General features: G+C 43.8%; 1 protein-coding gene across 2 annotated transcripts in view; it reads left to right on the forward strand.

Annotated features, from left to right (window-relative positions):
* cap1 (CAP, adenylate cyclase-associated protein 1 (yeast)) overlaps positions 1-17742 on the forward strand; it is a 55398-nt gene that overhangs the window by 27402 nt on the left and 10254 nt on the right. For both annotated transcript variants that reach the window (XM_072501161.1, XM_072501162.1), the window contains exons 6-10: positions 468-553; positions 2743-2848; positions 9448-9613; positions 10451-10623; positions 14816-14939. In XM_072501161.1, coding sequence (XP_072357262.1) covers positions 468-553; positions 2743-2848; positions 9448-9613; positions 10451-10623; positions 14816-14939 — 655 coding nt within the window. The remainder of the gene's footprint in view (positions 1-467; positions 554-2742; positions 2849-9447; positions 9614-10450; positions 10624-14815; positions 14940-17742) is intronic.

Genomic DNA, 17742 nt, shown 5'->3' on the forward strand with positions numbered 1-17742 from the left:
AGGCTTTCTGAAGAATACTTGAGGTCTCCATTTTGCAATTGCCTCTAATAATTGTTAGCAATTGTATCTGAATCAATATCAATCCAACAAATCTCATCCAAGGTGCAAACAGCAGATTGCTTGATAACCTGACTTTTTCTGAAATCAGCAGAGCCTTTTAAAATGGGTTAAGAGAAGGGATTAGTGAGGTGCAGCACATTTGTTGAACTGCCTGTAATCGGCTGACAGACTTCATACATTATAAGTATTGTCTTTGTAATAGAGTTCTATGTAAGTGGAAAACAGTTAGCATTATTCCATAGGTGATTGCCCATAGATGGTGTAAGTGATGTAAATTATATATTTAAATGCTTTTCCCGTTGAAGTCATAAGGATGGCACCTACGTTTTCTGTACATAACACTCACATTCCTTTACTAAAGAACAGCAAGACTTTACATGAGAACTAATGATCACTTTTCCTTCTAGGCTCCGAAACCTGGTCCTTACGTTAAGGAGATGACCGACGCTGCTATGTTTTATACCAATAGGGTTCTGAAGGAGTACAAAGACACGTATGACTGCCACTTACTATCATTTCCCTTGGACTCCTTTTGCATTTTCAACAAGTTTTTTTAGTTTAAAAATGCTGATTTTTCTGTATGGAATTTTGCAAACTAGCATAATGGCAATCCCTTATCATTGTCAAACATATATATCATTTAAACCAAAATCCTCAGCTTCTAAAGCTGTATATGTCTGGGCAGCATGGTAACACAGTGGGTAGCACTGTTGCTTCACAGCTCCAGGGTCCCAGGTTCAATTCCCAGCATGGGTCACTGTCTGTGTGGAGTCTGCACGTTCTCCCCGTGTCTATGGGTTTCCTCCGGGTGGTCTGGTTTCCTCCCACAAGTCCCGAAAGATGTGCTGTTAGATAATTTGGACGTTCTGAATTCTCCCTCTGTGTACCTGAATAGGTGCTGGAATGTGGCGACTAGGGGCTTTTCACAGTAACTTAATTGCAGTGTTAATGTAAGCCTACTTGTGACAATAAAGAGTATTAAAAATATAGCTTCTACATATCCACAAGATCAACAATACAAAAAGACAAACTACAATTCAAGTGTTTTGAATATATAGTGATTGTTTTCAAAGTTGATGCATTCTGTGTCCACATTCATCAATTTGGGTAACCCATTATGTAGCACCCAAGTCATAAGTATTTTTATTTTTTCTTTCTACTAATTACCTCCACCTCGGTGCAGCCTGTTGACGCATTGCTGTCTCACGGTGCCAAGGTCCCAGGTTCAATCCCGGCTCTGGAACACTGGAGTTTGCCTCCCGTGTCTGAGTGGGTTTCGCCCCCACAACCCAAAAGATATGCAGGCTTGGTGGATTGGCCATGATAAATTGCCCCTTAATTGGAAAAAATGAATTGGGTCCTCTAACTTTATAAAAAGAAAAAAAAAATTACCTCTGCCTTGTTGGTGAATAGCCCACCTTCAGGCCACATCCAGTGCAGCTCTGAGCTGGGTGAGAGCAAGGATATGGTAATTTACAGATTAGTCTTTCAAATATCTTTGGTTTCTATAATGCCAGGATAACAAAATAAATTGGTATTTATCATTTGATCTTTGAGTTGCAACGTTAAAGATGATCCTGAACTCCAAATGGCAGTTAAATTTTGATTTTTGCAGTCCACTTCCCATGAAACTTTAATTCCATTCTCCATTGTAGACAAATATGTACTTTGATCAGTAAATTCCTGCATGAATGTTGTACATAAAAATTCTGCTCCTCATGGTATCCCATACTGCTTATATTTGGTTCATCTGTGAAAAGATTCTGAGGGGGCATGTCTGGGTAGATGTTTTCCCTTGTGAGGAAATCTAGAACTGGGGATGCAGTTTCAAAATGAGAGGTTTCCCATTTTAAGGCAGAGATGAGAAGGAATTTCTTCTGGGGGTTGGTGATTGGAGTTCTCTTCCCCAGCGAGCAGGGGAGGCTGATCATTCAATATATTCAAGGGTGTGGTAGGCAAATGTTTAATTTACAAGGGAGTCTATGGTTGTTTGGGGGCGGGGGGGGGGGGGGGCGTCAGGAAAGGTGTTACGGCTCGAATAGCCATCAGACACAGTATTGTAAGGCGGAGCAGGCTTGAGGCATCAAAAAGCCTACTCCTGTTCCTATGTACTAACCTGTGTTAAATTTATCCATATTTGATTTCCAGAACAGAAATAAACAGTTTGAAATCAGACTGGAAGTGGAGGTGGAGGCAACAAGTGAGATGGTTGAAAGGGGGGGGGGGGGGAGGGAGAGTTTGGGTGAACATATAACTGCCTTGAACAATGATGCAAAATCACATAAATTGCACTAAGCTACAAAGAAAAAAAATCTATACCAATCAGTAGATCCAGGACTATCCAGTACTTTATGCATTTTTCCTACTTGAGAATTTTAAAATCCTAAGCCCTGTCTGTTTTTATTTCTCAGCTACTGTAGTAATAACTTGAGGGCAAGCCAATATTGGTCTGGGCATACACTAAATGCATATAGATAGTGATAGAAATAGATGCATCCTCCCACTCTAGTACCCTCTCCTCTGCCATGAATTCCATCCCAGCTCAAATTTCCTGCTCACCTCCCATCTCCCTTGCATATTAGATGAGATGTACTGACATTGGGGTAAAAAATCTAAGATGCATAGAAGAGAACATAGATGGGAGAAACTTGTTATTTGAACATGTGACTTTTTCAATTTCAGTGATAAAAGGCATGTGGAGTGGGTGAAGGCCTATATAAGCTTCTGGACTGAACTGCAAGCATACATCAAGGCAAACCACACCACTGGGCTTTCATGGAACAAGACAGTAAGTGTCGCAGATTTCTGTATGGAATGATTTGGTGCTGATCATCTCTGGCTTACTAAAATGTTGCACTGTGTCCTGTCATATTGAGCCACACAGACCAGGTTTGCATAGAGTTCACTCGCCTCAACCAGGGTAAGGGAATGCTCCAGTTCGTATCAGTTACTTTGAAAGAATCCGTGCTAATGCAGTTGTGAACCAATGCTCCCTGCTTGTTTCCCGTTTGGTTGGGTATCTGGTGAAAAGGTGTAATCGGCTGCTGCTCATTCTTTCTATTGGCTGCCATAGTAAGTTAGCCTGCTAATGTTTGCTGTTGAGAATTCAACAAAAAAAAAAAAAAAAAGCTTTAACTCTGATATTCTTCCCCTTCCCTCAGTCTAGGGGTGCTGAGACATTAGTTGCATCACTGTTACTCCCTACATGAAGATAAGGCAATGATACAGATTGGGAACCAAACCTGGGATGTTGTGATTATGATCCCAGTTAATATAACTGGATGGGATGATCCCAGAATGGAACCTTGCTCAAAAGACGACAACTTTTGTTTCATTTCAATAAAACGTGGAGGAACAGAGTCACAAGACCGCTAATTAGTTTTAACAAAAAAACATTTGAGACACAAGGTTGAGATTATTATACAGTACTCCGTTGCTTCTCCTTTATCTTAACAAAGCCACACAGATTTGCGGATTAACATGGGTTATAAAGTGCATCCTAATCTACAATAGTCTTGGCATCTTTTAAACACGCAAGGTGACTGGTTAAATACGTCAAAGACTGTGGCTATCACGGTAGTACAGTGCTTAGCACTGTTGCTTCACAGTACCAGGGTCCCGGGTTTGATTCCCAGGTTGGGTCACTGTCTGTGCGGAGTCTGCAAGGGTTTGCTCCCACAAGTCCCGAAAGACGTGCTTGTTAGGTGAATTGGGCATTCTAAATTCTCCCTCCTGTACCCGAACAGGCGCCGGGGTGTGGCGACGAGTGGCTTTTCACAGTTCCTTCATTGCAGTGTTAATGTAAGCCTACTTGTGACAATAATAAAGATTATAATGCACATACTCTGCTCTGAACCCAAGTTGATGTTTGTGGTTTTCTCCTCCGACTGCCCCAGATGATGATCACATGAGTATTTGTAAACTCCAATCCCCAAAACACACTTTAAAATCTTTTCTCGTAATCATACTTTCCCTTAATGATTTGCATTCAAACGTCGAGTCCAAGTTTTCCAGATGTCACTTTTAACCCAAGCTTCTGCTCCATTTTTAACAGTGAATCCAGCCCAGGATTTTACACCAACTCCTTCGGGATATCTTTGTTTTGACTGCTGTGTAAACTGCTCACAATTTCCTTAACTCTCCATTCCCAGACTGTATTAAAATGGCATCAGATGTTTCAGACTACCTCTGAAGTCTGCTGTTCCACTTTAAATCTAGTTAGTGCAATTACTCTTCCTTGAATTCTTTTGAACAATATCATGATCTCGGTTCTCTTAACTTGAGATGTCTTAAACATTCTTTCTATCCCAATTCCCTGGCTATCTGGATTGTATCTTGTTTCTTGGGAAGCTTGCATCTTTGCAACCCAGCCTGTCCACCTCCTGCCAGAGTCGAGTGCTGTTTACTCCCCTGTGTCCTGTCTCCAACTGCCCACAAATTCAGCTAAAACTTAAAAACTTCTCTACGTTTCAAGGCCCCAGTTGCTAAGTAGCATGCTTATGCCCATAATTTATTCTTCACACTGTAACCCTCTCCAAATGCAATAGATACACAGTTGGTACTAAACCAACCCCCACATCTACAAACACCTTTGTCCAGCATGGACTGTCCCTTCCAGGCACAAAAACGTAAAAATTAAATCTTGGTGTTTACCAATATAAATCCTGTAAAACTACCTTTGTTCTCCTAACATGATCTGCATCCTGTGCAGATACTCTGACCACCTTTATGGGATTCATTTACTCGTGGAAGTGGCAGCGTGGAAATTAATCAACTACAATACATGCTCATCTGGATGAGTGTTTCTAAATGTCTTGATACTTTGAATAAAACTTGAATGACATTACCAGTAAAACGTAGTTTATTCAAGAAATCTCGTGAAATTCATTCCACACATATTCATTTTATATCTTGTTTAGAAATAAGTAAGATTAGTGAAGGTTGAAACTGGCCGAGTTTAAAGTTTCTTTAACTTCATTATTCAAAGATTGTAGTCCTGGATAGTTTTGATTAACACCCTGCTTCTTGTGCAATAAGGTTCCAAACTACAGTTAGGAGGAAGCTGACACAGTAGGACAAGAGAATAGAGGGAGGTCTGTGCCTCAAGCATAATCAGAGAGGTTTTTATGTGGGCTTTTGAAAGCAAGGAGGGCATAATTGGAGAATTTGAGACCAGTGATATTGTAGCTCGCTCAAACTACCCAAGATGGTGGGAGGATTGTCATCTAATAGGAGTTTGCTGGTTTACGGCAATTTGCATGACTTTAATATGCATTGGAATTTATCATTTGCACAAAAATGATAAACATGCTGTTCTAAGAAAAATGGTCAGAAGCTGCAAAATTCACATTTGGCAGTAACTGACCTTGGAGGATATGAACGGAACTGCAAGGGTCAATTGCATTTAAGTACCAAATAATTGTATTAGTTACTACCAGGCTAATCTCAACAATTCCGTCAATTCATAGTTTGTGTACATCATGAGGGGCAGTACGGTAGCATTGTGGATAGCACAATTGCTTCACAGCTCCAGGGTCCCAGGTTCGATTCTGGCTTGGGTCACTGTCTGTGCGGAGTCTGCACATCCTCCCCGTGTGTACGTGGGTTTCCTCCGGGTGCTCCGGTTTCCTCCCACAGTCCAAAGATGTGCAGGTTAGGTGGATTGGCCATGCTAAATTGCCCTTGGTGTCCAAAATAGCCCTTAGTGTTGGGTGGGGTTACTGGGTTCTGGGGATAGGGTGGAGGTGTTGATCTTGGGTACGGTGCTCTTTCCGGGAGCCGGTGCAGACTCAATGGGCCAAATGGCCTCCTTCTGCACTGTAAATTCTATGATAATCTATGGTGTTGGAACAATATTGACCATTTTTCACTTTTTATGGTATGGTCCCTGGATTTTAAACTATTCTCTTGGCGTACGGTCGTGCGACGCTATGCTCCTGAAGTTGCGCATCTTCTCTACTCGAGACTTTAACAATCCGATGCCATGACCTCCTTTTCTGGCTCGTTTCCCCTTCTCGTTGACCTTCACTTAGTGTCTCTTAATTTATTGTTCCATTTTATTGCTTCAATTATCAATGTGCAGCTCCGGCACTAATTGATATCAGAACTTTCTCTATCGCTCTTTTGCACAATATGCCTTTATTTCTAGGTCCTTTTAATTTGGTGTTCTGTCCAGAATGAAAAACTTGTATCTGTATAACATCTTATTGCCTCTGGATTGCACAAGCACTTTACAGCTGCTTACATTAATAATATTTTAATCTTTAGTGTCGCAAGCAGACTTGCATTAACACTGCACTGAAGTTTCTGTGAAAAGCCCCTAGTCGCCACATTCCGGCGCCTGTCCGGGTACACTGAAGGAGAATTCAGAATGTCCAAATTACCTAACGCATGTCTTTCGGGACTTGTGGGAGGAAACTGGAGCACCTGGAAGAAACCCAGGCAGTCACGGGGAGAATGTGCAGACTCCGCACAGACAATGACCCAAGCCGGGAATTGAATCTGCGTCCCTGGTGCTGTGAAGCAACAGTGCTAGTTACCGTGCTGTCCATCGGCAAACACAAAAGCTCATTTGTGTGAACAATGTCCCATAACAGCAAAACAGAATACATATTTAAAGTGGAACGGGCAAAAAGTGTGGGGTGAGAATGGGTTAGTCGACAAGTTTTGGATTGATTTAGCAGAAAGTCTGGACAGTGACATAATGGACCATTTCTCTATTGGAAACATGTCATGCGGTTCTGTGTAAAGTGGATTATTAATTGTAGAGCTATATGTTGTTCAGTTATGCCCAGTGTATCCCTAGGTTGGAAATTACTTCAGTCACTCATGACTTCCATCATAATTTTTAATGAGATGAATGGCTATTTCTGCATGGGCTGCAACACAACTTGCGCTGCAGTTGCACCACCTAGAGCTTCTGCAATATAGTACAATGGCATTCTTCATCTAATATCAACTCCTCTACCCTGTTCACTGCACTCTTTCTTAGAAATTTGTCAATGTGCACGAGGATATGAGACTTTATGTTAAAGAGAGGACGGCACTAGGGCAGCACGGTGGCGCAGTGGTTAGCACTGCTGGCTCATGGTGCTGATGTCCCATGTTCGATCCTGGCCCTGGGTCATGGTCCGTGGGGAGTTTGCACATTCTCCCCGTGTTTACGTGGGTTTTACCCCCACAACCCAAAGATGTGCAGGGTAGGTGGATTGGCCAGGCTAAATTGCCCCTTAATTGGAAAACATGAGTTGGATACTGTAAATGTATATTTAAAAAAGGTTGTGCAGTGGTTAGCACTGTTGTCTACGGCACTGAGGACCCGGATTTGATCCTGGCTCCGGGTCACGGTCTGTGTGGAGTTTGCACATTTCCCCCCCCACTTGTGTCTGCGTGGGTTTCACCCCCACAACCCAAACATGTGGATTGTTTCAAACATTTCCAAACATTGGAAAAAATAATTGGGTACTCTGAATTTATTTTTAAAATGTTAAGGAGAATCTACAGATGTTTTTTTTTAAATATTTATTTATTCTCTTTCGCATTTTCTCCCAAATTTACACCCACCAACAATAAACAGCAATCAGTAATAAACGATCAGTAACAAATATGTCAGTCCCCATATCAATAACAACGATTATATCCTCCCACCAAACCCAAAACATTTGCCCACATTCACATAAACAACTGACAAGAAGGAATCAGGAATCACCCATAGCCACCATTAACACCCATCGCTCCCCCCCCCCCCCCCTAAACTAATGTTCGATGTTATCCAGTTCTTGAAAGTGCACAATAAATAATGCCCATGAATTGTAGAACCCCTCTATCCTTAATTCAAACTTAACCTTCTCAAGAGTCAAGAATTCCCAAGAGTCAAGAATTCCAACAGGTCCCCCCGCCACGTCAGGGGACGGTGTGGAGAGGTTGCTCTCCAACCCATCAGGATCCGCCTTTGGGCGATCAACGAGGCGAAGGCTATAACATCTGCCTCCGCACCCGTTTCCAACCCTGGCTGGTCTGACACCCCGAATATGGCCGCCCGGGGGCACGAGTCCAGTTTCACGTGCATCACTTTAGATATTATCCTAAAAACCTCCTTCCAGTAATCCTCTAGCTTTAGACAGGACCAAAACATATGAACGTGATTAGCAGGCCCCCCCCCCCCCCCCCCCCTGGGCAACGTTCACACTCCTCTTCTACTCCTTCAAAGAATTGGCTCATCCTCACCCGCGTGAGGTGTGCTCTGTATACCGCCTTCAGCTGTATCAGCCCCAACCTCGCGCACGACGTGGAGGCATTCACTCTCCGGAGCACCTCACACCAGAACTCCATATCCTCACCCAACTCTTCCTCCCACTTTGCTTTGAGAATCTACAGAAGTTGAACCTCTTTTCATTAGGACAGAAAATGTTAAGAGGTGACCTGAAGGGTATTTAGATTTGAAGAACTTTGATAAGTCAATAAGAAACCATTTTCACTCTGACTTGTGAGAGCGCATAAATAAGAGAATGGTGAGTTGTTTTTGTGCAAGGCATTGTTAGAATATGGTTTATCTTTCTGAAAATGGCACAAGCAAAGTATATAAGAGAATTTAATAGGGATATGAATGAAACCACTGAAGCAAGCCTCTTTTTTACTATAAATTTCAATAATTCTGAATATTCTTTGTTTCCAAGCAACTTTGTGCCGTAAGGGTAACTCCTAGCAAGGATTCATCTTGAGCCTCTGTGCTAAATATATTACAGTTCAAGCAAGACACATTTTATTGAAGAAAAAAAACATACCCAAATGTCAGCAGTATTTTAAATGATTCATTTTGGCAGTAATCAACTCTGTATTCTCTCCCCCACCCGCCGGAAGCTGCCATCCACTGTCTAAGTTGTGAAACTTGAGGGATGTGAGTAAAGCCACATCTTGCCTTGAACTAATATGTAATTACAGGATCTTAGTGCACTTCATGATTTTGAGAGGTCTGAAATAGTGAGTAGTCAATTTTTAATTGCACGTTGGTGCAGTAGTTAGCACTGCTGCCTACGATGTGGAGGGCCCGAGTTCAATCCCGGCCCTGGGTCACTGTCCATGTGGAGATTGCACATTCTCTCAGTGTCTGCATGGGTTTCATCCCCACAACTCCTAGATGTGATTAGGTGGATTGGCCAATCTAATTTGCCCTTTGGGAAAAAAAAAAAGTAATTGGGTACTCTAAATGTATTTATTGGCTTTTCTCTTGTTTTGATCCTGATGGAAGGGGCTTCCCACTTGGTGCAGTGAATTGCTAAAATTGATACCTCCTTGGAGCTTGTGATGTTGAACTTTTGCCACCTCATATTAGTAATATTCATAGGGATGCACTTCATCATTTTAATTTCCGTCCCAATTTCTTTCAAGGGACCTAAAGCTGCAATATCTTCTGCACCACCTTCATCGGGAGGAGCTGCCCCTCCTCCTCCACCTGGACCACCGCCACCACCTGCAGAAGCCTGTCACTCAAACACTGCTAGTTCACGAGCAGCTCTATTTGATGAACTTAACAAGGGATCAACAGTTACAAGTAGTAAGTAATACACTGCCTATTTTTGGTACTTAATTTGACATTATTACCCTGGTATAAATGGACCACAGAATTCAGAAATATCTAAATTACTAGCAGTTGGAACATAAGCAAAATAGACTGCACAAATATATATTAACTTCAGAGCTTTCCTTTTGAGAGAGAAGCATACTTTTGATAATTGGTGAGCTCATATACTTTAACATAGTAAAATGTGGTGCTATCCATTAGCTTTAAGAGAAGTAACATGGGCCTAAACTGTAACATTCAGGAGAGAAGCTGTAAGGTCACAGATTCTGTTGGTCCAGTAATGATGATGCATATTTGAAAATGTTTGTAGAGTTAACATTGTGAGAGTTGTTCTGAAATTGTAATCCACTTGAACAAATGTAAATGGAGAATTAATGAGCTAATGTACTTTCACTTGGACTTCTGTTTGAAATGAGTGCAAACTAAGAAAAAGCATGCCAGCAGAGAGATTCCAAAGTTGGTATGAAGATGCTGCAGTGTGTCTGAATTGCAAACCACTGTTTCTTTGTAGCCCTAACTGACTGGCCCATCAATAAGTTGAATATCCTGTAACCATGATATTTAGGTACGGGTGTTATAGTGCTCTGGCCTTATTCAATAGATCAATCCTAAATTAAGATGATTTATCTGCATTATCTAGAGAACTTTCAAACTGATTGCACAAACATGGCCTACAAAGACTGAGTTTGAACACTTCTTGGTAGAGTGCTATCCCACAAATTGAATTAAGATGCATATGGCTGGAGATGAGTGACGATGTCAAGAAAATCTGTCTTGGATTAATCTGTAAGCATTTCCTTGTTCATTCAGAACTGAAGCACGTGCCAGATAGCAATAAAACTCATAAGAACCCAGCATTAAGAAACGCAAATGCTCCTGTCCACACTGGTCCAAAGCCATTCAAAGCAGCTACTTCATCACCAAAGCCTGCAGCCAAGAAAGAGCCACCCATGTTGGAATTGGAAGGGAAGAAATGGAGAGTGGTGAGTCAAAGTTAGACTAAATCATTTTTTCTTGGATAATAGGCTGTATGATTTCAGAAAGATTTGAAAAGCATCCCTGATGATCTAGTGCAGTGGATTTCAACCGGTGTGCTGCAACCATGGCTTTGGGGCAGACACCGAGCCCCGGCTCAGAAAATGATAAGCTATTTAAAATGCTGGTTTGTCACGCTTGCTGTCGCATGCAATACTCTGTACAAAGCAAAGGTAGTAAAATGTCTACAAGTCCTACCTATTCCTTGTTTTCTGCTGTGAAACGACAGGTCTGAGGCATCTTGGGGGTAGTTAATATTGTCAAATCACCACTCCTCTTGCTGTGACATCGACGGTAGGAAAATTGAGGAAACATCACACTCTGGCCAACCTGTTTTCTCTCTCTCTCTCTCTCTCTCTCTCTCTCTCTCTCTCTCTCTCGTGTCCTCCGCCCCAGGCTATCTAATGCTTAACCTGAGCATCCAAGCAGCATTCTCCTTGGTTTGTGCAGTCTGATTTGCATATTTTGTAAGATATGTAGACTGCTTGAATTTTAATGGCCTCAGTAAAGGTCGTTTATTGTATTTTTGAAATATTTTTAATGAGCTTTTAACATTTCATGTTACAAGTTCACAGGGCCAAACAAACCAACACACATCAGCAAAAGAAGTTCCAACTGACAACTGTAGCAATAGCCCCCCCCCCCCCCCCCCCCCGCCCCCTCCCACACCTCAACAAAAATATTTAAAATGTTTCTCTTGCAGACTTTACATTGCCAGACGTGGCCAAAAGACGTATTTACAGTGATTTATATACATTGTAGTTCAGGCATTAATTTGCCAGCAAACTGGTCTCTAATAGTTTCCCATCTTTCTGCTTGTTTCCCATGTTTCTCTTGGGTGCATTCATCCCTCCCCTTCTTTTTCTTTCTTGTTCGGTGACTTGTTCTGTATGTCTCTTTCTTCCCCCACCCCCATTTTATTGGTTGCTGGCCACAATACGTCTTGAAATAAGTTGGTGAATGGCTTCCACATCTTGTGAAAGTCTTCTTCCGACACATGGATGGCGAACTTCATGTTCTCCAGCCTCAGAAATTCCACTAGGTCAGACAGCCAGTCTGCAGCCTTAGATGGTGCTGCTGAAGGCCAGCTAAGCAGGAGTCTCCCGGTGGGCGATCAGGGAGGCAAAAGATATGGCATCACCTCACTCCCACGAAGAACTCTGCTGCTCTGATAGCCCAAAGACCGCCCTAGTGGGCATGGCTCCACCCTCACTCCCACAATCCTGGACATGGCCTCAAAGAAGGACATCCAGCACCCTACAAGTCTGTGGGTGTGATTGACTGGGCCTCCCTGGCACTGTTTGCATTTGTCCTACACGTCCAGAAAGAATGCACTCATTCGTATTCTCGTTAGGAACAGCTGCTTCCCCACAGTGACTAGACTCCTCAACGGCTCTTCCCTCGGACTGATCTGTTCCCTGTAAGAACACTATTCACGACGCCCTATGCTGCTCTTGCTCATGTATTTGCTTTGTTTGGTTCTTGTTCCGCACTGTAACCATTCACTATTTGTTGCTGTACCATTTGTCAATCTACTCTGTCAATTATTCTTTTGTCTACTATGTACGTGCTGTGTACGTTCTCTTGGCCGCAGAAAAATACTTTTCACTGTACTTCGGTACATGTGACAAGTATGAATCAATCAATCAAGGTGTGCTCTTTCTGCGGTGGCCACCCAGTGGTAAACTGGAGGTTTGGGAGGACCAGACGCCCCTCATTCCTCCTCCTTTACACAAAAACATGATTTCAACTTTGAAAAAGGCCGTGGGAATGTAGATCAGGAGAAATCTGAACAGAACGAGGAATGCGAGGCGGCATGTGGCGCAGTGGTTAGCACTGGGACTGTGGCGCTGTGGACCCCATTCAGATCCCAGCCCTGGGTCACTGTCCGTGTGGAGCTTGCACATTCTCCCCATGTCTGCGTGGGTTTCACCCCCACAACCCAAAGATGTGCTGGTTAGGTGGATTGGCCACGCTAAGTTGCCCCTTAATTGGAAAAAGGAAAATAATTGGCTACTTTAAATTAAAAAAAAAGAAATAGGAACGTGGGCAGCACGCTCCGCTTGACCGTATGCACTCCCTGCAATTTAACTAGCAATCATGAATAAGTAACTTTTTTTTAAAATTTGGTTTTATTCAAAAGTTTTCAAAAATGTTTACAAGCCACTACAAAAAGAAAAACTGTGAAAAGAAAACATAGCAATAAAACAAAACACAACTTAACCATTTAACAAATTAACAATTTAACAAAAGATGGGACATCTGCCCTTTACAAATGAAGTCAGTCCACCACCCCCTTCTCTTCCCCCACCCAACCTGGTTTGCTGCTGCTGCTGACCCCCCTAACATTCTGCGAGAAAGTCAAGGAACGGTTGCCACTGCCTGGCGAACTCCTGCAAGGACCCTCGCAAGGCAAACTTTATCCTCTCCAACCTGAGAAATCCTGCTATGTCACTGACCCAAGCCTCTACACTTGGGGGTTTCGCGTCCCTCCACATTAACAAGAGCCTTCTCCGGGCTACCAAGGAGGCAAAGGCCAGAACTCCCCATTATCATTAGCCTCCACATAGCTTTGGATGCACCTCCGAAACCGCCCACAAACCTCCTCGTCCGCCAGTAGTCCCACGTCCATTTGCCACAGTGGGCGTTGGCCTCTCTCCTCCCCCAGCTCCACCCAGTGCGGGGCATGGTCTGAGATCGCAATGGCCGAATACTCCACCCCGTCACTCTCTGGATTAGCGCCCGACTTACCACAAAAAAATCAATCCGCGAGTAAGCCTTGTGCACAAGGGAAAAGAAGGAAAACTCCTTTGCCCCCCCCCCCCCCCCCATTGCACTCCCGTAAGTCAGCTGATCCCGGCCACTCCCACCTTCACTCCAATCCCCCTGTGGATTCCCCTTACAAATCTCCAACCCTCTCCTCTCCCCCCCCCCCCCCTTAAGTGGGGTAGAGAGAGTCTCTCTCTCTCTCTCTCTCTCTCTCTCTCTTCCCCCCCCCCCCCCCCACTCCGTGTGAACTGAGAAGGAAAACAAAACAAAGTACCGCACCCACCAGCCCCCAGCTTCAGGTACCACCCCCACCATTTTATGGGGAAACCGCGCTCCCTGCCTGGGTCGTCCCCACCTCCTGCGACGCAGCTCCTCCCAACTGCGACCTCGCCCAAAGGACCGAGAGCCCCAGCAAAGGGGCCACAAAAACACAAGAAAACGTGGGGAAAACCCCAACAAAACACCGCCTCATCCTCTCCCCCCCCCCCCCCCCCCCCCCCCACCCCACCAACAACCCCCACAACACACTGCAGTCCATTAACTCGAGTCCAACTTCTCATTCTTGATGAAAGTCCACGCCTCGTCCGGCGTGTCGGAATAGTGGTGCCGGTCCTGATACATAACCCACAGCCTCGCTGGGCGAACTTCACCCCCATTCCGTGGAGGACCGCCTTGGCCCGGTTAAATCTCGCATGCTTCTTGGCCAGCTCTGCACTCCAGTCCTGATAGACCCGGATCTATGTGTTCTCCCACCTGCTGCTCCGCTCCTTCACCCATCGCAGGACACACTCCTTGTCGGTGAAGCGGTGGAACCTTACCACCATAGCCCTCGGCGCCTCGTTCGCCCTCTGCCTCCTTGCCAGAACTCTGTGCGCCCTATCCACCTCCAGGGGCCCCGGGAAAGCCCCCATGCCCATCATGGGCCAGCATCTCCGCCTTTAAATCAGAAAAAGCAGCTTCTCAGAAACTGCTGCTGCTCCCGGGACCACTGAGCCCACGCTGCTTGATCCCCACCAGCTGCCATCTTGTTTTTTCGCGCCCATTCTCCTCTCTTCTCCAAAGCCACTTTTTTAACTGCCCTACTCCTGGTCCACTCCATACAGCGCTGGGGGACCCTCACTGTTTCCTTCCCACACCGGGAATCGTCGTCAAAGTGCCGCTGGAGCTCCTTAAAAGGGCCCAAAAGTCCGTTATCAGCGGGATCTGCCGACCATGCAACCTACCTAGGCATAGCCGCAACCGGAAGTCATGAATAAGTAACTTATTGAATGAGTAAACAAGCATCCTTCAATACATGGGATTGCTTTCAAATTAATCCCGCACTACCTTTTAGTTATTTTTTTTTTAAATTAACTTGTTCTCTACTTGCAGGAAAACCAAGAGAATGTCAATAACCTGGTGATTCAGGACACCGAGTTGAAGCAGGTTGTATATGTGTACAAATGTGCACACAGCACACTTAATGTCAAAGGCAAGATCAATTCTATCACAGTTGGTAAGCAGAAATGAACAAAGGTTAGACCTTTAAGATTAATTTAATCCTTTTTACAAAAGGTTTTTCCCAATAATTGGACTGCTCCAGCTCCAAGATCATAAAATTCCTGGTGATCGCTTCTCTGCCTTTTGGCTAAGGTGAGCATGAGGTCAGGTGTAATGCCTGGATCTGGTATGCCTCTCTTGTGGGGACAATGAATTGGATCCAATTTGAATTGGTTTTTGGAGCAGTTAAGGAGCTGGTATGGGGTTTGACCCTGTCCACACTCGGCTTTGTAACTCTGAAAGGAATTTTTAAAAAATTCTGGTGGCTTGATATACTTTACTTTTATCAGGCAAGTAAATTTATTGACTAAACCATGACGCCAATCTCATTCACTTCATTCATATGAATTAGTAGGCCACTCAGCCCTTTGTGTCTGCTCTTCCATTCAGTAAGATCATGGCTGATCTAATTATAACCCCACATTCCTGTCTACCTTGATAACCTTTCACCTCCTTGTTAATCAAGAATCTATCTACTTCTGTCACAAAACTGTTCAAAGACTGTTCTCACCGCCTTCTGAGGAAGAGAATTCCAAAGACTCATGACCCTCCGAGAAAAAGGTTCCCATCTGTCTTAAATGAGCAGCCCCTTAGTTTTAAACAGTGACGTCTAGTTCTAGATTCTCCTACAACAGGAAACACCCTTTCCACATTGTATACCTTGTATTGCCCTATTATGTATTTTCTTTTATTACCTTTTCTTCCCATGTACTTAATGATTTGTTGAGCTGCTCGCAGAAAAATACTTTTCACTGTACCTCGGTACGCGTGACAATAAACAAATCCAATCCAATCCGTGTCAGCACTGATCCCTTTGGCACACCACTAGTTACATGCTGCCAACTAGAAAAAGACCCACTTATGTCAACAGCTTCCTGTTAACTAGCCTTACCCACTAAACCATGAGCTTTTATTTTCCACCGTGACCTTTGATGTGGCATCTTATCAAGTGCCTTCTGGAAATCTAAGTATAATAAATCCAAAGCACATGTAACTCCTTCAAAAATCTCCAATAAATTGATTTCCCTTTCACAAAACCATGTTGATGCTACCTGATTGCCTTGAATTTTAGTACGTCCCCTGCAACAGCTTCCAACATGTTCCCTATTGCAGATGTTAGACTAACTGTCCTGTAGTTTCCTGTTTTCTGTCTCCCTCCCTTTTTGAATAAAGGAGATATGTTTGCAATTTTTCCGAAATATTGGATCCTTCATTGAACTTTGGAAAATTAAAACTAATGCATCAATTATCCCATGAGCTTTTTTTTTTTTAACAACAACCTTATGGTGAAGTCCATCTGGACTCTGGGGTTTGTCAGCCCACAGCCCTTGTTGGTGGCACAGTGACTAGCACTGCTGCCTCAGTGTCAGGGACCTGGTTTCAAATCCTGCCTTGGGTGACCGTCTCTGTGGAGTTTCACATTCTCCCCTTGTCTGCATGGGTGTCCTCCGGGTGCTCCGGTTTCCTCCCACAGCCCAAAGATGTGCAGGTTAGGTGGATTGGCCACGCATAATTGTCCCTTGGTGGCCAAAGGGTTAGGTGAGGTTACTTGGTTACAGAGATAGGTTGTTGTGTGGGCCTAGATAGGGTGCTGTTTCGGTGGGTCCATGCAGACTCGATGGGGCAAATGGCCTCCTCCTGACACTAAGGATTCTATGCTCCGTACTGTTTCTCTGGTGATGTAGGTTTCCTGAGTTCCTCCCTCCCATTTCCTGCTATTTCTGGGATGTTACTTGTACAATCATAGAGTCCCTTCAGTGCAGAAGGAGGCCATTCAGCCCATCGTGTCTGCACGACTCTCTTAAAGCACATTACCGATGCCCAATTTGCTGCCCTGTCCCCGTAACCCCACCAGACCGTTGGACACTAAGGGCAATTTATCATGACCAATCCACCTAACCTGCACATCTTTGAACTGTGAGGAGAAAACAGGGTACCCAGAGGAAACCCATGTAGACACGGGGAGAACGTGCAAACTCCACGCAGACAATCACCCAAGGCCGGAATTGAACTGGGTCCTGGTGCTGTGAGGCAGCAGTGCTAACCACTGTACTCGCTACCAGCCATGGTGGAAATCGAACCCAGGTGTCCAGAGCATTATCTTGGGTCTCTGGATTACTCATCCTGTGACAATACCACAATGCTACCACCTGCCCTGTAGCATGTCCTCTATAGTGTAAACTGATGCAAAATACCTGTTTGTCTTGTCTGCCATAGACCTACTTTGCACTTTCAATTACCCAGACACAATTTCTATAGGTCCAGTACTCTCTTTTCTATTTTAAAAAAATTCTGTCTTCATATTACCAGCTAACTTTCACTTGTACTCTAATCCCCCTCCCCTCAATCTCTGTGCCATTCTTTGTTGTTCTTTCCAATTCTCTGACCTGCTACCTGTCTTTGCGAGATTATATGCTTTTTTTTAAAAAAAAGTTTGATACTGTCTTTAACTTTTTTGGTTAACCACGGATGGTGAGCCTTCCCCTTGATCATTGAAATGCAACTATTCTGTGTATTTTGAAGTATCCTTTAATTGCCTGTCACTGAACCTCTTGACCTATCACTTAAGGTCATTTGCCAGTTTACTTTAACTCACTGCACATTCATGCTCACATAATTTACCTTATTTAAGTTTAAAATACATGGCACTTCCTCAAATTGAATGTAAAATTCAATCCTGTTATGATTGCTGCAACAGCAGGATGCCTTCATTGAGGTTATCAATGAATCCCACAATACAAGGTCTAGTAAATCCTGCT

Source organism: Scyliorhinus torazame, chromosome 1 (assembly GCF_047496885.1).
Source record: "Scyliorhinus torazame isolate Kashiwa2021f chromosome 1, sScyTor2.1, whole genome shotgun sequence".
In the NCBI taxonomy this organism is placed as follows: Eukaryota; Metazoa; Chordata; class Chondrichthyes; order Carcharhiniformes; family Scyliorhinidae; genus Scyliorhinus; species Scyliorhinus torazame.